Consider the following 21,388-nt stretch of genomic DNA (forward strand, 5'->3'; position numbering starts at 1 on the left):
CGCGCAGCCGCTACGGTGGCCGGGAGGGGCCTGGCGGCGCGTTTCCTGGTGCTCCGCGGCTGTGGGCGGCCTGTCCCCGGCCTGTCCCCGCGGGTGCCCGCCCGGCGGCGATGGATTTCTCCCGGTTCCTGTCGGATGACTTCGAGGTGAAGGGCTGGGTGAACGCGGCCTTCCGCGCCGTGCAGCAGGAGGCCCCCGGCAAGGTGGACGCTCACGCCGCCACCCTGGTGATGAAGCTGCAGCTCTTCATCCAGGAGGTCAACAACGCCGTGGAGGGTGAGGGCGCTGCCCGAGGGGCCTTTCCCTTGAGAGGTGCCGGCCGGACCCGCTGTGGGCTCGGTTTCTTGAGCCGAGCCTCCCCCCCGCGGGAGCGCGCCCTGGGGGGCTCCTCTGATCGCCGCCGCCTGACAGGCCTGTGCCAAGCGCTGAGGAAGAGCTGCCCCTGCCAGGGCGGCTTTGGGGTGGATGGTAGGAAAAATTTCATCGCTGAAAGGGTGGTGAGGCGCTGGGACAGGCTGCCCAGGGAAAGGGGTTGAGTCACTGTCGTGTGGATGTGGCACCTGGGGACGTGGTTTAGTGGCGGACGGGGCAGCGTGAGGTTAACGGTTGGACCCGATGATCTTAGAGGTCTTTCCTGACCTAAATGATTCTGTGATAAAGTACATATTTAATTTTTAAAGATATAACTAAAGTTTTGTGGTCTGGTGTTTTGCTTTGTTGTTTGTTTTCTTGTATGTATTTTTTTTAAAGTATTGACGATTATATAAAATTACTGAAAAACCCCCTCTTTCCTGCAAGAGTCCTCAGGCCCTCCCCACTGTACTGCTTGGTGTTTCTCTAGAAACGAGCCACCAGGCTCTCCAGAACATGCCCAGAGTCCTCCGGGAAGTGGAAGTCTTGAAACAGGAGGCAACGTTCCTGAAGGAGCAAATGATCCTTGTTAAAGAAGATATCAAGAAATTTGAAGAAGACACAGCTCAGTCAATGCAGGTAGGCTGTTTTGCTTTGTATTTATCTGCAACTTGTGAAATTCTGAAGTTTCCAGAGTTGTTCGTATTAAACAACCCTGTGAACTCAAGACAGACAAACCCACTTCTGCCATTGATAGTAGAAAGGTGGGTGTGACACAGACCGGTGCAATCTGCATTTCCTGAGGAACAGCTGATCATGTCTCGGTTCAGAGGTGCTGTTACTTGACCGGGGACACTGATTTCTGCCCAGATTTCTGCCTGTTGTTAGCTGGGGTGTGTAGCATTTTTCAGGCAAAGGGGATACTAAAAGTACAAATCCAGAATTCAAAGTGACCTTTTGTTGTTTGACTTTGGAAGTTGATTTAACATCTCTAGCTCCTTTCAGCCAACTCCTTCCTCCTTGTAACAGCATGATCTTTTCACACTTTTTTTTAAAAATCCAAGCCAAAAATAACTCCCATAATATAAGTATCTGTGACAGTTATCTTTTCAATAGGCAAAATTTTTATTTTTTTTTTCCCGTCAGGTCCTGGTAGAGATTGACCGAGTGAAATCTAGAATGCAGTTGGCTGCCGAGTCACTTCAGGAAGCAGACAAATGGAGCACGTTAAGTGCAGACATTGAAGAGACTCTTAAAACGCAGGTACTTACCGCATTATTCTTTTTAGTCTTTGCGCCTTCAGCTTTCCAGGGGAACTGCACTTAACAGTAGGTTTTTGAAGGGGTTCTAAAACATGTACCTGTTTGTAAAACGTCGTTTTGAAACAGGTATTAATGCTTTCTGAGGTTGTGTTTGGTAACTGGGTTGCCTTTCCCCGGTGGCAGGATGTGTCTGTGATTTCGGCCAAACTAACCAGCATGCAGAGCAGCCTGGCTATGCTCGTGGACACGCCGGACTACTCTGAGAAGTGTGTGCACCTTGAGGCGCTGAAGAACCGACTGGAGGCCATGGCCAGCCCTCAGATTGTTGCTGCTTTTAACTCCCAGTCCGTAGGTCAGTAACTCTTGGTGTCATTTACTATCAGTGCAGGGTTTATTGTCTTCAAAACGTAAAATGTTGTTTGGGTGGGCACTTTGTCCTGAAGGCTCCTGGCGCTGGGCTGTGTGCTTTTCTGTTGGAGCCAGACGCCGTGAGGTGTTATGTGCTCTGCAGTCCAGTGGATCTTTGATTTTCCTACGGTTTGGTGTATCTGTGGGCACCGTGGGGAATAAGGAAAACGCGAGCTGCTTTTACAGGCCATGTAGATGTGTGAAATGGAGGTGCTGAGGCAGGGCTGCCCTGCGGTCGTAGTTTAGTTACGCCATGGACGCTCTCCGGGTGGGAAGCGCTGCTCAAGTAAGCAGAAGGCCTCTGGTTTTGTGTTATCATAGTGCTACTGGGCATTCCTCTTACAGCTTGGGGTTGTAATCAAGAAGGAAATTTGTTTGGAAACATCCTGACTCCTTACTACCTTGTAAAAGCTGTTTTTATAAACTCTCCTTTAGAAAATTTGACTTCTTGGGCTGTTCTTTGTGCTCCTCCTTCTCTCTCCTGTTGTCCCAGCGCTTGTCCTGGTTGTTGCCTCTCCTCTGCCTGCACCCCGAGGTCCCGGGCAGGACCTGGGGCGGTGGCACTTCCACTGCGCAGCGCTCTGGAGCCCTTGGCTGCGTACGGGCGAGGGGCAGCGGTGCGTGGCTGCAGACCGCAGGAGAGAGCACAGGGAAGGAGCTCTGTCTGCTGTGCTTCTAACAGATGTGTTTAATCCTTTGCCTAGATCTCTCTCTTCTCCCTCCCATTCCTTTTCCAGCTTTTCTTCTTTACACAACCTCCTTTTTTCTTGGACTGTGCTTGTTACCGTCACGGTGGGTCCCACGCCTTTTTTCTGTTGCAGTGCGTTACCCTTTACAGACAAATTCAAGGCAAAGGATGACGTTTTGGAATATTTTCTCTGCGTAGGATGAAAGTAAATTGAATATTCATATGCTCTGTGAGTTCTCTACCAAAGAAAACGTATGGGTGCAAGAAAGCTGCTGGCAGCAGGTCTGCTGGTGCGAGGTCCTTTGGGCGTACTGTTCAGAATAATTCACTTTAAGCACTGTTTGCGTTCTCTTTCAAAATCTATTCTGGCCATGTGGAGACATTGGCTCTTTTGCTGTTGAAGAGAGTTTCTGTGTTTACTCTGAAGTAATGTTTTTTCCTGAAGTCCAGCTCCTGTAAATGTAATACAAGTCCATAAACATATCCCCAGAGCGTGCGTATTCGGTGACTTCCACAGCTGAAGAACACTTTGAGTTCCTTCATATTCTGGTTTCTCTGCCTTCTGGGTCCTGTTTGAAAAACAAGGTCTCGTTACTGATTTCTCTAAGCCCAGCTGTATTTTGTGGACAGAACTGTAGTCATCCCCCTTACAGTACAAAACAGACTTTGGAGGAGCTGGGATTTCAGAGCTTTGTGTGAGAGCTGACTGTGCCCTTAGCTTGGGTGTCAGCTTGAGGGGTGGTGAAAGCGAAGCTGAGGACTGTGAGGTATCTTCTAGTTTTGGAGATAGCGGCTTGTCTCTGGAAAATAACCATTTCCTCCTAGGAAATGCTCTGGTTTTACCTGTCTTTAATACTACATTTGCTGCTTAAGAAGTTAAGTGTAAGAAGTTAAATTCCTTCCTCATGTCTGCTACCTGTTCTTGTTTGAGTGTGGGTTTTAGGTGGTTCTGCTCCTATTTGAGAAGATCAGCAAGCTAAAGGTGGAAGTGTGGCTTTCTGTATAGGCCATTGTGCATTCTCCCTTAGAAGAATTCTCTTGCTCCGTTAGACTAATGTCTCACCCTCTGACTGAGACTGACTGTTAACTGACTATTTTGTTTTGTTTAGATCAGGCAAAAACGTTTGTTAAAGTCTTCACCGAAATTGATCGGATGCCCCAGCTTCTTGCTTATTATTATAAATGTCACAAGGTAAGTATTTTGATAATATTTTAATATGGAGGAATAAAAATTTGAATTCTTGCTTGGCTTGGACTGTAGGGGGAGCTGCTACATCATGTATTTTACCTTTCCTGGTGGAAGGAGGATGGAACCTGTTCTTTTCCATGTTTCATCCTCTGACTTCTCGTCCTGGCTCTTAAGAGCCTTGGTTACTCCCCATGTTTCAAGAGTAATTCTCTATGCAGGGCTTTGTGTTCCTTCCCACAGCAGACATAGGATATGTGCGTTCTGCTTGATTTCTCTGTGCCTTGTAGTTATGCTTTGCTTTTCTTGGATTTGGCTATGTCAGCAATAACTTTATTGCTGCAACTTGCCAGCTGCTGACTTCTGTAAACTCTTTTCAGGTAAGATTAAAAGTTGGAATTCCAGACAGTTCGGTAGCCATAACCTGATCCTCAAATTTCTCTCATGACTGTGACTTTTGAGGATTAAGTTCAAGGCTGGGGCTTGCCAAGTATTTCAACTATTATGTGGGGGTATCGGTTACAGTCTCATTTTATGAGTAAATACCAATGTTAATTAAATCTTTGAATCAACTAAGAAGCCTCTAGCTTCATGCTGAAAGTCTTTTCCTTCTGTGGTGCAGAATTATAGCAAAACGTTATGCTGAAATCTGGAGCGAGGAGCAAGGGTGGGCATTGTGTTTTAGCAAAAGTGCTTTGCGTGGAAGTTCTTGGTTTGAACTAACAAAAGATCCGTGGGCTGGCAGCTCTCCTCTCAGAACGGTTCCTGTTACCCCTGCAGGTGCAGCTGGTGGCAGTGTGGCAGGATCTTTGCCAGAGCGACTTGAGCTTAAATCGCCAGCTGACTGAACTGTATGACACGCTGCTCGGGACCTGGCACTCGCAGCTGCAGTGGGCAACACAGGTGCAGTGAGCGTTTGATGTTGGGGCAGCGTATGGGGGGGGACGAGACCCAGCACACTCTTAATTCTCGTGAGGATTTCAACAGTTCATCGGTGCTTGCGCTGGGCCTTGTCAGAGCAAGACAGGGCTTGCGACCTACTCGCTGTTTCTCGTCCAGCTCTTGCAGACGAGGTTTGATTGCTGGTGTTCCACCAACAGCAAGGTTGGTGTGTTATTGACATTAAAGCTGCTCTATCACTTTCATCTGTATCTTAAGTTAAATCTAATTTGTTGGTGTTGCAAATGTGCTCTGTTGCAAAACATCTGAAACGCCTGAATTGCTTTATCACTTGGCCTGGAGGAAGCCCTCAAGGTCATACTGGGCTGATTCATGTCGCTCTCTAAGATATCTGAGGGCTTCTGCTATCACCCCTTGGAGTCTGTGTACTTGTTTTTCCTGCCAAGAATAATGTAGGATCCAAAAAAGTTATCCTCCTTTAGTGAAATGGAGAAATAAGTTCATATTGTTGAGCCTGTAAGAGTTTTTCATCCATGAAGGGTAAGAGATTCTTATCTTCATGTTATGAAGCCTGGTTCAAGCGCTAGGCCTGTGCTGCAGAGGAGCTCAGTGTTTCCTTGAAATGTATTTTTTCTGCCTAATGATTCGATGTGGATTACAGGTCAGATGTCAGCTTACATTTTAGCAGGTATTCTTTGAACTGGGGATTGTGAGAGAGAAATGGCACACGGGGCAGAGCTCGTGTCACTCCATTTCCTGTGTTGCTTCTGCTTTCTGAAGAATTCTTGGACGTTTTTCATGGTGATCCCAGCTTTCAAAGCAAATGAGCGAGAATAGCTGACAAAAAAGTCACAATAAAAGGCTGTAATGCATTTTATGCTAGTGGAGTTAAGGATAGTGCATGTAAATACAAGTTCTCAGCTGATTACAGTCTTTCCAGCCTTTCCAGTAGTGACTTCTGCCTGACCAGTAATTTGGATCGTTATGTAGTACTATTTCTACATATTTTACCAATACATGTGTGTTTTTCCCAACACACCTGAGTAAACTGAGTGCTCTGTTTTCAAATGCACTTTTCTGCCAGGTGGTTTTTCAAATTACTATAGTGCCTGTGTTCTGCTGAATTCAGTTTTTGACCTACACCTATCTTCCAGTTTCTTGGTTGCTGTATTCAACGCACAGTTTCAGTGGTAAATATGTATTGACCTAGACTTTCGTACTCAGGCTGTCCTGCGTGCTAGGTCAGTGAGGTTCCTGCAGTCTTAGCAGACCTCTTTTGTTGTCTTTTTCACCTCTTGAGAGGTTTTCCAAATTTGTTTTTGTTCCTTTTTGGTTGGGAGCTCATGTTATCTGAGGACTCCGTGATCTGTTAGTGCACAAAATGTCATCTTCGTGATCTGTATATCACTGTCTCTCACCAATAGGTAATTTTATATTAATTCTTTAATAGAAAGAAGCAGTTTTCCATGCTGGGCGTGAAAAAGTCCAGGTTGGGCTGCTGCTGCTTTTTCTCCCAAGTCTTTCCGCCCTGGTTATGGCAGCCTGCCTCCCTACTGACAGCATTTGCAACCCCCTCAGTTCTGCCTCTTCTGTCCCTCTGTTCCAGGAGCCCGGGGCTCCGTGGCAGGGGCCTAAGGGCATCTGCTTGCCCCAGTGCTGCTTGCGTGCAGGCTGCTCTGCCGGCGGGCAGCAGCACGTGTGCAGGAGGGCTGAAGGAGGCCGCAGCCCCTGGACAGGCAGGACCTGCTCGGTCTGTCGCTGGCTCTGCTGGGACCGTGCCGGGGGGTCTGTACGTTGGGGGGCTCTCGGGAAGCTCTCTGCTGATCTCTGCCGCCTGTCGTGTTCCTCTGAGATAACCTGCTTTTCTGCTACCCCAGGTTTTCAAGAACCCCTATGAAATTGTGACTGTATTGTTGATCCAAACCCTGGGAGCGCTGGTGCCTTCCATCCCTGTCTGCCTCAGCACTGCCCTGGAGAGAACAGGCCAAGACACCAAACTGACCAAGCTGCTGGAGCTCTACGATGCCACCGTCCACTTCGCCAAAGGGCTGGAAGTAGCAATGCTGCCAAACCTGAGTAAGGCTCTTGCACTGAATTGTATCATTCTCTTCAGTCTACTCCTTTGTAAAGTTCTATTGTGGGGTTTTGTTTGGTTTTACACAGAGGGAGAGATTCTCTCTTCTCCCGTATTGACCAGTTACACGGCGTTTGCACCTTTGTGTGCGTGTGTGTGTATGTATCTTACACTAAAGATATTGACACAATCCTGAATGAGTTTACTGAAGCAGACCTGTTCTGAGCATGCTTGCCATCCAGGGTAAATAATGTTTAGCACTTTTCCTTTTACAAGCATTACTATTTCTTCTGTCTAACAGATGAGGAAATGTCTCTAGGGAAGCTCTTTGTGCAACCCATTGTGAAAGATCACAAAGCATAAAAATTGAGGAGTTTCCTGGAATTAAGTCACACCTTACTAAACAAGAGAAAACCTGCTTGAAAGCTGCATCCATTGGATGCTTAAATTCTGTTTTGTAGTTTTTCTGTTGCTACTGGCTTACGTTTCAATCAAGTGAAAATGCAGGGCCAAATATTATTTCTGAACCATTGGTAGTTTATTCCCTAGCAGAATCCTCAGTGTTTGATTCAAAATCTAACCTGTGCTTTCCTTACTCTAAGATGTTTGTCATCTCATCGTGGTCATGACTTGATGAATAATTCCCACAAACCACAAAGGAGTGAGGTGCTGTGTTTACACAGGTTTATGCCAGACTTGAACTGTTGGCTGTTTATAGTCCTTTATTAATCTGGTGGAACCCCTTCAAAGACCGGTTAGGGGAAAATCCTAAATTAAAGCTAATAGAGCATTCCTAATGCTGTGTTTCCTGTGTTTGGTTCCTCATAACCAAACCCAGATTCCTTCTTGATCATGTAAATCATGATTACTGGGCAGTTTTAGGGAGTATGACTGTCACTGTGTCTGTTTTTATTGCCTTTGTGATTGTGTCCTCTTGTCAGTCATTTTCTGTCCTTGGCTTAGCTTCATTTGTGGTTCGTAATAGAAATTATTAAAAAAGACTTGGAAAAATGATGTCGAGTTCTAGAAGATGATGGAATAGGAAGACAGCTGAACTGTTACCCGAGTGTGTTAAAACCCCAAAAAACTTTATTTCCATCTCTTTTGCTGTGGGGTGAGATGTTTGGGAAGAGAAATACCTCAAGAGTGGAAGGGCCAGGTGACTCATCAGAACAGAGACAAACCAGTTCTGTGTGTGTGTGTGTGAGGGGAGGGTTCGGTGATGATTCACAGGATCATTCAGGTTGGAAGGGACCTTGGGAGATGATCTAGTCCAACCTCCTGCTCCAAGCAAGGTCCGCTATGGGGTCAGACCGTGTTACTCAGGGTGTTGTTCAGTCTGACCTTGAAAACGTCTGGACACGGCAGTAGCACAGGCTTTGGACAACCCACTCCCTCGCCTGCCTGTCCTTGGGGCGCAAACGTTTTCTCTTATATCGAGGATTTGAAGTAGTTATGGTTTCCTGCCACTTTGAGTTTGGCAAATCTTCACGATAACAGCTGGTGTCCAGTTCTGATTTGAGAAATAATCATTCAGACCCGGTTTTAGTTTGGGTTTGCAGCTCCCTGCTCAACAGAACGGCACTGAAGTGTGAAGTTCATGGTCCACGTTGAGTTCTGGTCAATGAACACCGTACAGTAGTAGTGCTAAGTGAATTGAGTTCAGTGTCAATTATTTTAAGTATGAACCAGGTTTTCTGATAAATGAGGATTGCCCCTGTTTTAGTTGTGGGAGTAATGTGTTTCACTTCACAAATGGTTTCAATACTTTCCTTCTACTGTAGGTTGGAATGTTTAATAGATTTTTGTCACCCAGGCTGTTTTGGAGCAGTGAGTGATAATTTTCTTGAGGCACTTGTTGAGGTAGAACATCTTGGTTTTAGGAAGCAGGTAGAGATAATAACCTTGTTTTCAAAAAAATGGAAGAAAAAAAATCTGTGTAGTTGAGACTTAAAGCTGTTGGGCAGCATTCCAAGCCTGCGTAGGCAGCATGCTCTAATTGAAGAACTACTGCATGTTGCTTGAAACAAGGTTTTTAGTAGCATGTTAATCTATTTGTAGACTAAACACCTGATTCTTTGTAGAGGAGCAGAACCTGGTAAAAGTGATGGAACTGGTGGAAGCAGTGTATGGTCCGTACAAGCCCTATCAGCTGGAGTATGGAGACCTGGAAGAAGAAAATCTCCTCATTCAGATCAGTGCAGTGCCCTTGGTAAGGCAGCAGTCTGCTCAGCTACAGAGAGGCTTGAAGCTTCTACTAAAGACAAGGGTCTTTGTCATAGTTATTGCTCTCTTTCCTCCTCTAATTTTTTGGTAATATTTTCTGTTGCAGTATATTTTCTACTGTTAAGTAAATTTTGTTTAGGAAATAAAGTTAACTTCAGCAGCCCTGTCAGGTCGGAGGTACCTTTCTTCCTCTCCTTCACCCAGTAACTGGCCCTGTGTGGATCTGCTGGACAAAGACTTTACCAAAATATCACTATCAACCAGGAGCCTATTAAGAACAGGATCTGGGGGAGGAAAGTCTTTTTTGTAGAAGATTCTGTTGTTGGCAGAACTGTTTTTCCTTGAGGTCCTGGTAAATGTAGGATTTGGCAGCCTGACTTTTATTAACAGTGACGGTGCAGGAGGGTGGAAGCAGCCAGCATTGTTCTCCCGTAAGCGTTTCGCGAGGTTGGAGGATACGGAGAGAACCATCTGTTACAGAAAGTGTCTTTTCTTTAACGCCTGGACGCTCACTGAAGGATGAGTCGGGCTCAACTCTGTTGTTGTGATTTAGGAGCACTGGGAAGTAATTGACTGTGTCCAGGAACTGAACCATTCCGTCAACAAACTCTTCATTCTGGCCTCTGGAGCCATCGACAGCTGCGTTAAACTCACCGATGGGCTGGGCGTGTGTGGGCTCCTCAAGGCCCTGAAGGCTCTGTTCACAAAGTAAGGTGCTTCCAGTTACCCTGCTGCTTTTATCTGGAGGGAGTAGCATGTATTCGGTGTGTGGCCAAGGACGTTGTAGTCTGTGAAAACCAGCTGAGAGTAGAACCTATCTGTAAACGTAACATGAATCATCTGATATCCCCTCCTACCGCTTCATTCAGGCAGTGGCTGTTTCTTAGGGGAAAAATGGAAGCTTTTTAGGGCTGAATTGAAGACTTTCCTTAGCTGTCTTGTTGGGCTGAATTTTCATTTTTAATAAATGTTTTTGAAGGGGAAAATGTTTCCTGAATAAGACAAAGGCAGATTAGGCCGATGGAAGTAGATCTCAGTGGGGAAATACTGGGACAAGTGACCTCACATGCAGAATCCACCTGCAGGTGTGAGATAGCCCAGTAAGGGGAGGTTCACCAGAAATTCTTATCTTAAAGTGTCGTTTGCTGACAGCCTGCTTAGGCAGCATGCCAGCCCTGATTCACTCCTTAGTTCCTGATAGCGACAGAGCTGCTTACAAGGTACAAACCAAACTGTTATTGTGGTGCCCTGTGGGGAGGAGGGAGGAGGAGAGCACACAGCTCTGATCTCACCTTCTTTATGGGCAATTCAGACGGTGTGCATGCCTCCTGCTTATGGGCATTATTTAAAAAAAAACAACAGGGGGGTGTGGAAAACAAAATGTTCTTCTTTTTATCCGTGTTCTCATCTGGGGAGTAGCTGAGAAAACAAATTCATAAGATTGTTGTCACTGTGTTCCTGGAGTAAGGGCCAAGTGATGTTGGAGTAGCAGTAGCCTTATAAACTTTTTCTGGCGTTTCCTAGGAGATGTGATTAGTGTCGTCGTAACAAAAATGTCTTACTCGTACCTTATCACGGGAGTGGAGGGTTTCTAGTAACCCACGTGCAGCAAATTGAAGCCACACAGTATCTGTTACTCTGCATTTCTCCCTGTCTCCTAGTGTGGGCTTGAGTGGGCTGTGGCTGAGCAGTTCTTCACATCCATGTGTTTGGACTGGACTGGAACAACAGTGTCTCTTCAGAACTTCTTTTAATATTTCTGGTTCTTATTTGGCCCTTGTAGAGGACTGAACGAGGATGTGCAGTTATGCTGCTCTCCAACCCATTCTCTTACGCTGCTGCTTATCTCCTCTCCATTTCTCGTCACAGGTATACATCTGACTTTACAAATACTTTGCAGTCTATACGAAAGAAATGTAAACTGGATGATGTCCTATCAGATTCCCTTTTCCAGGAGGACTGGACTGCATTCCAAAACTCTGTCCGGTAAAGGGGATTATTTTTTGTTTTTGCACAGCTCATAACTGATTTTTGTATCAAAGTTGAAAGGGATTTACTTGGGGTCAGTTTACACAAGTTCTTAGTGCAGAAGGCAGGGCTATGCCCGTGTAACTGCGGGGAGCGTTAGTGTCAGTGCCGGGGTTTCAGGTTGCTGCTGGCACAGTAAGTGCTGTGAGGCTCCCCACCCTGTCTGGAGCAGGGCTCTATGTCATATCACTGGAAATATCAGCAGCACTTAGAATTTTTCCCAGTGACACTGAGCTGGCCTTAGCCATGATGACAAGAAGTAGCATGTGGATGAGGCTGTTGGGCAAAAAAATTCAGTATGTTATCAGATGGATGCTGAGTTAAAAGCCAAATTAACTCTTGACAGGCCAGTCCCCTGCACACTGTGGTTTGTTTATGGCATTTTATAATTACTTGACACGTGTCTGAGATGGGTTGTCGGTGGGGGGGAAGGTTCTGGCATTATCTGCCTCAAATCTCACAACGTGTGTGTTTGTCTTGTTCTTTCCAGGATAATCACTACTTGTGGTGAGCTCCTTCGTCAGTGTGGAGACTTTGAGCAGCAGCTGGCCAACAGGTGAGCACTGCTGAACTTAATTCGTGACCTGACAGCATAGGTACCAAGTTGAAAGAAAACAAACCCCAAGGTACTTTTGTTGTGTAGACCATGGAGGGAAAGCAGAGCCACCAGGATCTGCCCCCACTGCCCCGCCCCATCTTTTGAAATGTCAGAGACAGGTCGCAGACTGTCCCGCGCAGTCGCGTGCCCCGAGACGCTCACGGGAATCCTTCCCCTCGGATACCTGGCTGGCCAGCCAGCGGGCTGGGCCCGAGGAGGAAATTTCCACCAGGTCAAATTGGCAAGATCCTCACCCCGCTTGTGACCTGGGGCGTGAATTTGCAGAAGTGAATCGAGGTGTGCCTGAACTGATCGATTCCCTGTAACTTGAGGAGCGTCAGGCACGGGCAGCACGAAGATCCTCCATTGTTTGTAAGCCCTGTTCAGCCTCTTGTACGCTGAAATGCTTTAGTCTGACTTGAGTGCCTCTGCTTTGTGTAGGACACAGGCCTGCAGCGCACAGGAGCCTCAGCTTGTTCTGTATTTGCTAGACATTCTGAGAGCACAATCCTCTCTTTTTCATCCCAATATTTTTGCAGGTTTTGAGTTGCACAGTAGACATGAGGGTTGGCTGTAGTTGGTGTCTGCCAGCCATGAGCACTCATCCTTGCAGTAACATAAAGGTAGTGCTGGTCCTCAGACAAACATGAGAGCAACAGTGCTGATCTCGGAGGATTTTGCTGGTGACTTTTTGTACTTGTTTTCAGGATTTTATCAACTGCTGGGAAGTATCTCTCAGACTCCTACAGCCCTTGTAGTTTTTCCGGCTTTCAGGATAGCAGTTCTGCAGAAAAGAAGAGCTCCGTAAAGAATCCCTGGCAGGAATACAATTATCTTCTGAAGGAGAATCCATCTGAGTACGCCAGCCTTATGGAAACGCTTTACACTCTGAAGGTAGCTTGGTGCCTGGGAGAGCTTGCCTCTGTCGCGGGGTGCTGTTGGGCCCATGTTTGTGGATGAGCACAGGATTCCCCTGCAGCCTGATTACATTTCATCCTGAGCTTTGATGGGCTGTGTTCCAGGTCTTCCACAGAGACACCGCCTGACCTGCAGAGAGGTGAAATGTCCAAACCCAGGAAGTCTGGGCTCATTCCGCCTCTCCCCAGATCCTGGCTGGGTTTTGTGAACATACCTCACTGGTTCAGGTGGGGGAGATTTTGTCACGGAACGCACTGGGAAGATTGTGTTGGAGCCATCTCAAATTCTGGAGCCCACATACTGGCTTCTCAAGACTTTCTTTGCCACTTACGCTCTGCTGCCATATCCATTCTGAAATATAATTCTGCAGATCATTCATGCATGCATCTGTGAACAGGGTAGAATGATTCCGGTTATCTTCCTGGGGATCTAAGTTATGTTTGCCATCGTCAGTCACATGTAGTAGTGAAGCCAAGGTTATGAGTTCTGTCTCTTATTTCCTCAGAATGTTTTGATTTCTTCTGCACTTAATTTACCTGAACTTGTGCAGCTCTGCCTTCAGTGTTAGATGTTTGACATTAAACCTTTGCTAAATACTGAAGTTCCGGAGGTCCCCTTCATGTAAAAGGTTTGTGTAATTCCCTGCAGGGCATCAGTTAGTTGTGCCCTTTGAGCAGAAGGCGGTTCTGCCATCGTCTCTGCAGGTTTCTCAGTATCTGGCCTGGGCTGGTGCCTGGCGCGGCCGGAATGGGATCCTGATTCTTTGTTTCACATTTCAGGGAGCGGTGCACAGTGTCTGTCTTGAAAAACTTGTTGGAATGGGGCATCCCAAAGGAAATGGGCTGTGCTATTGCAGAGGAAAGCTCCTTTGTGTTAGGGTGGCCTAATAAAGACCTCTTTAAGAATGTTAGCATAGCTTCTCTGGGGTCAGTTTAATGACTTGTGTATGAAAACATTTCTCTGTGTCTCTGTGTGTGTGTTAGGAAAAAGGTACAAGTAACCACAACCTGCTGTCTTCCTCACGGTCTGCCCTAAGCCGCCTCAACCAGCTGGCACACCACTTGGCTTTTGATTCTGTTTTTCTTCGGATCAAACAACAACTCTTACTCGTTTCAAAGATGGAGGTGAGCAGTGGGTACATCGATCTGATCCACGCTGGCAGGGTTTACCCGTGGGATACCTCGGGGTGGAGTACAGCTCAGTGTTGCTTACCTTTCTCCTTTTAAGAATGTTTCCCTCTGGTATCACATTTCTTCTGTGAGCCGCAGTCAGTGGAAAAGTTTACCTCCCTTCATCCACAGCATTCACAACAGTCAGCTATGTTTGCAGGCGCTGATGTTTGTTTGAGATGTTGCTCTTCTAACCTGTGTGAGCCTGTATTTCCCACGGGGAGCTGTGTGGAAAGGGTGTGTGTGCTTTGGGCCTGAGGGAGGACGAGGGAAGCAGTTTTCTCACCATCTGTGTTCTGCTTTCTAGAAGTCCTGGGGTAGCCACAGTTTGTGTCGCTGGGTGACCCCTTCCTAGAGCACCGATAGACTTCACGCACTGGAAACTCAGATTCTTTCTGCACTTTTTGCCTTACAGGGCTGGAATTCTGGTGGCATTGGTGAGACCCTGACAGATGACCTGCCAAACTTCAGCCTGACTCCTCTGGAATATATCAGCAATGTAAGAGCACACAAGGGTACTTACTGGGGCCCAGTGCTGGGGGAATCTCGTCTGTGTTTCCCCAATTCTTTGTAAAATAGTGGTATTTGCTAAAATTGTTACATGATGGTGATAGATGCTCTCAGTGGTCCAGCCCCCATCAGTTGGGTTGTGCCGTTCATTGCAGGTTTTATGAAATCCCTGTCAAGTTCTGGAATAGCAAAAGAACATCGGGAGCACAAGGAGTGGCTCTTCTCTGTTAAACTGCACTGTTTGCAGTGTTTACTCTGGGATGGGAAATGCCAACTTTTGGTAGGAAATGCCAACTTTTGGAGGTAGGGGTGAATACTGAGTGTATCTTCACAATGCAGCTCCTGTAGCAGAGAAGTTCCTGCAGTGTGTATTGGCGTGATTTCACCACACTACGAAGTTAAAGTCTTGAGCTCTTACCCTTCTAATCCCCACGTGACTCCCTGGTTTCTCTTTCTGATGGAATAACAATGAAACCTTTCTGGCCATGGGGTGTCTGAGTGGAAGAGGAGAGCGAGCTGTTCGTTCCTTCTGGCGAGGCACTGCTCAGCTCGGCGCTGCTGAACGGCGGGCACAGTGCTCTCCCCTTCTCCTGCTTGGCATTTCAAGTCGCTGCCAGATTTGCCCTTCAGATATTAATATTAGCCGCTATTATTATCTCCATACAAAGTATAATTTGCTAAGCAAGTTTTTTATGTTACTGTCATTCTGTGTGTCACACGGGGAATGGATTTTTCAAGGACAGGCTGCAATCATAAGCTTTTAATATTTTGATTTCCTCTGGCTTATGGCCTGCAAACTGTTATACTCTGCTTTTAAAGCTTTAAAAAAAAATGTGTAGAAATGGGTAGTCAGTCAATTTGTGGGACAATTTTATCATGGGTAGTTTGAATTTAGCTATCTGAGAGACTTTTACGAGGTTTAGAAAGCTCATGGGCAGTGTATGAGGTAAAACTTCAAGGGCAGGTTGCTACTGAATTCTAAGTAGCTTTCTAATTAACACAGCTCACCAAGAGAGGGGGGCGGCAGGAAGAGGCTGAATCTGCTCACCTGCCACTTCAACTGAAAGTTAAAACTGAGATGTGTATGATCGTTACTTGGTTCTGTGAGGAATCAAAGGACGTTTCTGCCTGTCCAAGGCAAAGAGGAACTTCAGAAAATTTCAGATACAAAGCATTTGCTTTCTGACATCTTTTCAGATCTACCCTTGATCCTGCTGCTGAGTTGATAGGCGGGCCAAGACTGAGTCGAGGCTTTCTCTTGGGTAGTCTTAAAATAACACTGCTGCATTGTACAATAAAATTGAAAACTAAAAAGAATAAAGTAGAGTTGACAAACAAATTGATGTGTCGTACGTGCTGTGTAGACGGAAAGGCAGGTGATGGGAGCTCTGGAAAAAGCTGTTAATGAGCGTGCTCCGTAATGGGGAGGCAGAGTACTCTGAGCTGTACCTGCACCTAGGAAGATTCTCTGTAGCAGCAGATAATCATTTGTAAACAGCACAGTATTTGTTGTATGCCTGAAATTACGTAGCTTGTGTGCAAATTTGTGAGCCTAGTCCCTTTTTGGGAGCGATACCTTTCTGTAATTCGTTATTCTATTGTCATTTGAATATGTATTTCTTCTTCAGTAGTTTCATTTGATTCAGTGTCTTAAATTCTGCTCTAGAAGACAAATTGCCAGGAACACTCCAGAGATCAAAGATTTGCTTGGAGTAACAGTTCTCTGCACAGTTTTTTCTTAACATGATTGTTTCAATGACTGGTTCTCTGACCTCATGAAAAATTATTTCTTGTACAAAGTGTAATGATGAGCAAGAGCCAATTTGTTTCTGAGCAAATGTAGGTTAGGGAGTTGCTGTCAAGCTGAGCTTTCTGCTTTCAGGTGTGGATTACTGCAGTTGACTTCTTTTCTCTAGAAAAATACTTGCTTCACATTTCTTCAGTGACAGCTCTTTTGTGTTTTTATTCTAGATTGGGCAATATATTATGTCGCTTCCTCTCCACCTTGAGCCGTTTGTCACTCAAGAGGATTCTGCTTTGGAACTGGCCTTGCATGCTGGAAAGCTGCCTTACCCCCCAGAACAAGGTAGGGTGAAACCAAAGACTTGAAGCATCTGGGGGAAAGCTTTCCCACTTCGACGTTACGTGGGTGCGATGTGTTACGGTAACAAAGCTATTTGAGATCCATTTCCTATCGTCTAGTTGTGCTGTTTCTTCCAAGAGTCTCTTGGTAATACCCAGAAGGAGCCTCTAAATGAGTAAAACTTTCAGCTTTGTTCCAACCAGAAGCTTTAGCTTGGTCTGTTTAAGTTTAGTGTTTACTAAAACTGTGGTTTGGGTGCAGGGTCCCCATCTGCTGAAGAAAACAACTCTGCATCGGTGAGGTGTATTCTTACCCCAGACAGCATCTAAGCTGTGATTCTTGCAACAGCTGCTGCCCAGAACTAAGCTGGTATGAAGCTTTCCAGCTTCAGGCCCTAGAGAAATATGGAGAGAATGTCCCGTAAGCTTAATTTTACACTAGTCACTTGTAGTATAAAAGACGCCGTCCTCCATGGCCTTGCTGAGAACCACCAGCCCCTTCATTTGTGCTAGAAAAAGAGGGGCCCTGAGCTCCTTTCTTCAGGACTGGATTATTCGTTCTCAAGCAGGATAGTAATGATGTTCACTTGTAAACAGCTTTTTCCTCTGCCTCTTTTCTCTGTAAATCCAGGAAAAACTGTTACAGCCTGCGTGACATGCTAACCTACGCCCTTCTGTTAAGAGGTTAGGAGCCACGTCAGGAGCTGGTCTGCTGTCTGTCTTGTTTTGGACAGGTTTTGCATCTTTGGGAATTTCTTTTCTTAACGGCCCGACCTGTGTTCTAGTCTCTGTAGTCCCATTCTTGGTCCGTAAGGGCACAATTCTGGAGTGCTGACCACTTCATTTCAATTCCTTTTTCATCCTATATAAAGTCCAGCTGAAAAATTGTTAGAACCCCACTGCTGCTTCCAGTGCTGCTCGAGTCTTTAGTGATTAGACACCAGCCACGGGGTTAAACCCCCGTGCCGAAGGCAGCGCAGCGGGTGCTGCGGGTGGCTGCTCTCCCGGACAGCTACGGCCCAGGTGCCTCTGCAAAACTTTCTCCCCAGAACTCACGAGGAGTTCTTCCTGTGTGTCTTTCCTCAGTTTCTTGCAGCAAGCTGAGTTTTGGCTTGTGTTCATTCTTCAGTTGGCTATCCTTACCTGTTGTGTCGTTAATCCTGCTGCAGTTAACGACAGTAGCTACATAATGCTCCCCGGCAGTTGGCAGCGCACCAGGGTTTGCTGTGGTTAATCTCTTCTCGGTGTTTATTTCCACTGACAATCAGGGAAGCGTAGAGCTTGGTATTTATAGTCTTCCTGCAGCCTTCTGAGAATGTGCTCCTCAGTGTAGGTTTTTGCATTACTTGTTTTGTCATCTTAAAGCATGCACATGTTTAATAGCTTGTTCATTTCCAAAACACTGATGAACACAGAAGGCCTTTAGGGCTTGAAAAAAACCCCTGTGAATCCTTGTCATTGCAGTAGTTTGTAAACTACTTCTGGGAGATGATCCTGTAGAAGGTGCCAGGCAGTGCCCCTGATCCTGGCACCGGTCAGCCCTTCGGAAATTACTTCCCCGGAGACGTAATAGAGGGAAGTCAAGTGTTTTGGATCTTGGGCTAACTTTCACTGTTGTATAGCGGCAGGGCAGGTATGTAACTGCTTTGACTGCTCTAAAAACAGCTGATAAACTGAATACTTTAATGTCCTGTTGAAGAAGCAGTTAACCATTTATAAATTGTATTTTGTTACAAAACCAGCAAACGCAGCTGAGTGGGACTGCTGATGGCTAACAAGAATTTTCTGTGCAGGAGATGAGTTACCTGAGCTGGACAACATGGCTGACTACTGGCTGGGCTCCATCGCCAGAGCCACGATGCAAACCTACTGCGAGGTCATCCTGCAGATCCCAGAGCTCACGGCCCACTCGGCAAAGCAGCTTGCGACCGACATCGGTAAGCTCGGTGCACGCGCTGTCCTCGGGACTGTTGCTGTAACACGTGGGCTGCCCTGTCACTACCTGAGGTTTGAAGAAAACTGCAGTGAGGGTTTCTCCTTTGATCGTGAGCACGCTGGTCTGCCCCCCGGCGCGGTGGGGTGGTTCACAGCTGCTCTTTCACAAAGCGTCCTGTTGCGTCCCTCTTCGAGGAAAGGGTGGTGTTTGGTACGTACTTGCTTCTTCACTGCCTTGTGGTTTTGAGTGTGAAAGTCCTTCTGAACTGAGAGGATTCCCCTACACACCAGTCTTAGCAAGAAAGACCTGTATATTATCTTTTCAGGTGTGGCACAGCTCTGTCCCCTCTCATCTGCATTCTGCCAGGACATGCCAGGGGACACGGCACATGCCAGGCCTGCTGGGACGTGCTCCAGTGGGTCACAGCTCATTGATTTCTTCCATCTGCTTGATAGCTGAAGTAGGGGAGATCAGCTAAAGGCCGTCTAAGAGTAATTGTGGAGTACTGGACCAGCATCCTTTCTTACAAAACCCATAGGATCAGCTCCCCTGCCATGGCTTAACTCACCGTCCTGCTGCTCTGATGGTGCCGGGTGGCTAAAGCTACTTTCAACATGGAGAAATCTTCAGTCCCAAAATGGGAGCCAGTTGGCCTGTGGTGTTCTCCCACGCCACGTGGCGTGTGAGGGAAGATTGATGGAAGGTGTAGGGGAAGGTGTTTCTGCAGGATACGGAGGAGATGGGTTTTTCTTATCCGAAGGTGATGGAAGCGTCACCTCAAGACCACTACAGCCATTGTAAACGCCAGTTAGTCCATCCTTTGCTGTAAATCGTGGGTGCTGACTTCCACATGGCCAAGCTCAAAAATAAGGATACAGACAGTATCTCCTCCTCAGCTCACCTGAAGGTGTGCTTGAATGCCAGTGAACTCAGCCTGAATCTTTTTTTTTTCTTGGCGTTGCTTAAAACCAAGCCAGTGGATTAGAGGCTGGTTGCTCGGCATTCTCCCTGCCATCCTGAATTCCCCAACTGACTTTGAGCCAGTGAGCTGGAACTCCCTCCTGCCTCAGCAGCCATTCACCTCCGCAGAGCTCCCCGGCTTTGTTGCAGGCTCTTTGCCTCTGGAAGTGTGATTATGATCCTTTATCAGGGACCTGGTGACTGACCACCCCGAGGGTGTTTGTGTGCAGATACTGAAACGTGGCAGAATGTGTCTCAGTCCTCAGAACAAAACGGACGGTTGTCTAAACTAGTGTGCAGGAAGCCAAAAATACGCGCCAGTCAGTACAGTTAGACTCCACGCACGCTGCCATTTTCTGTGGCTTTGAGCTGGCAGTGACAGGATTCCAGCTGCTGTGATGAGCGAAGGGTAACTTTCATTTGCACAGTGTCTGTTACCTGTTCAAATACATGTTTATCCTTAATCTTACAGATTATCTAATAAACGTGATGGATGCCCTCGGCCTTCAGCCATCAAGAACACTGCAAAATATTGTAACTTTGTTGAAGGCAAAGCCAGAGGACTACCGTCAAGCTGCCAAAAGCGTGCCACGCAGAATGGCCAGCAGCATCGCTGCGATGAGAGGCCTGGAGTGTTAGCTGTGACGTCCCTGCTGCGGCACGCGCCTCGAGGCTGAGCTGTTCACGTTGGGTTTATTTCCCTATAAACTTGGTGAGGACACTGAAAGTGTCTCTGGGGATTAGGGAAAGTTACTTCTGAATAACTTTTAATAAATGCCTTTGTCTAGGAAAAGCTTGTTCCATTTTTCCATCCTTAGAAGAAAGATGTCCTACAGCCAGATTTACCAGAAACCATCTGGATGACCTTGAGTAGGCTGGGCAGTGCTGGCTTCTGACTATGTTCTGCCGGTTGCGGGAGAGTTCATGCTTCGTGGCGGTAAGATGACTGGCTTTTTCAGAAAATTTAATCAATTCTGAATCTAAAATTATGGGGTAGGTGCAACAAAGATCGGCTGATTGGAAGCTCTTCTACCTGGAGGCAGTTGTCATTGCTCAAGTCTGTCATTATCCACAAAGTCAGGAAGACAGTCTCATCAGTAGGTGAGGCATGATCAAGCTCAAGCCTGAGAATAAAACCAGTTTTGTAGGCTGTTCCTTGTGCAATTAATGTATTCTACTGAAAGCAATGGAGTTTATAAGAAATTTAATGAAAGTGTTGCTTTCTTGTAGAATTTATTAAAGCCTGGCGTACAGATCTTTGAAAAACAACTTGTCTAGCCTGAGTATGCTTTCTCAGGAGAAAACCGGATGGAATACAAAGAGGTCCCAAAACTGGAATGCCAGCTGTGTGAGACCGCTGCGTAAAACCTCACGTGTGAACTCCTCTGTTTTGGAGGGGAAAAAAAAATATCTTTCTTCCCCTTATCTGTACCTGCTTCTGCAGTTTTCTTCTTTTTACCATCAGGTGCCATGGGGGAATAATTCCTTACCTGATGTCCATGTCTTTGTCTCTTCTTTCCTTGACTTAGTTCAGGCTGCTTGACTCGGTGTTTAGCCTGATCCACAAATCTTTCTGCTGTCTTTACTTTTTGGCTGTTTTTTTTTTCTCCCTGGCAGACTCTGTCTTGTGGCCAGCTCTCATTTCTCATCCCATGTTGCTGCATTTGTGCTCCTCCTCCTGGGCCTCGTTAGCCTGATGTCTTCTCCCCTGGGTGCTTGTGCTCTTCTGCGCGGTCCCACATCTGCTTTCGTCACACCAACATCTTTTCTGTGGTTTGTAGCACACACGTAACGTGCTGATACAGGCCTGTATTTTACCAGCGGTGTAGTTTTGAGTGGAATTGGATTCCTTTGCTGTTCTCAGCTGGACTTTGGTGATGTTTTACTGCCAAACCGCAGTTTGGGGAGGTGAGGAGAGCAGAGGTGCTTTATAAACAGTTTTGGGGTTTTGCAAATTTTAGCACCTAAAAAAATTTCAGAGCAGGGAAGTAAAATGTTATTTTCTGGAATGTTTGGCTTTTTATCTTGGCAAGGTTTTCCGTTAGATGTTTGCTCTTGTTTCAGAGTATGAAGTCTATTAGAAAATCCCCAA

At 46.4% G+C, this 21,388-nt stretch overlaps 1 protein-coding gene across 6 annotated transcripts; it reads left to right on the plus strand.

Annotated features, from left to right (window-relative positions):
• Position 1: 1 nt before the first annotated feature.
• On the plus strand, positions 2–20,565 carry COG7 (component of oligomeric golgi complex 7). Of its 6 annotated transcripts, none has more exons than XR_012625256.1 (18): positions 2–468; positions 842–990; positions 1,498–1,614; positions 1,797–1,965; positions 3,819–3,901; positions 4,676–4,798; positions 6,673–6,871; positions 8,954–9,081; positions 9,649–9,803; positions 10,965–11,081; positions 11,614–11,679; positions 12,429–12,615; positions 13,623–13,763; positions 14,224–14,307; positions 16,290–16,404; positions 18,194–18,337; positions 19,769–20,008; positions 20,085–20,565. XR_012625256.1 is itself a non-coding variant. In XM_074840975.1 (17 exons), exons 1-17 carry the CDS (start codon positions 111–113, stop codon positions 19,933–19,935), a joined length of 2,502 nt encoding a protein of 833 aa, XP_074697076.1. In that variant the 5' UTR covers positions 2–110; the 3' UTR covers positions 19,936–20,565. The 6 variants fall into 6 exon arrangements, 4 of the variants coding, with proteins under 4 accessions (XP_074697076.1, XP_074697077.1, XP_074697079.1 ...); XR_012625257.1 differs by having other exon boundaries at positions 20,115–20,565; XM_074840975.1 differs by having other exon boundaries at positions 19,769–20,565.
• Positions 20,566–21,388: the final 823 nt, after the last annotated feature.

This window comes from Strix aluco, chromosome 15 (genome assembly GCF_031877795.1).
Source record: "Strix aluco isolate bStrAlu1 chromosome 15, bStrAlu1.hap1, whole genome shotgun sequence".
NCBI classification, from domain to species: domain Eukaryota; kingdom Metazoa; phylum Chordata; class Aves; order Strigiformes; family Strigidae; genus Strix; species Strix aluco.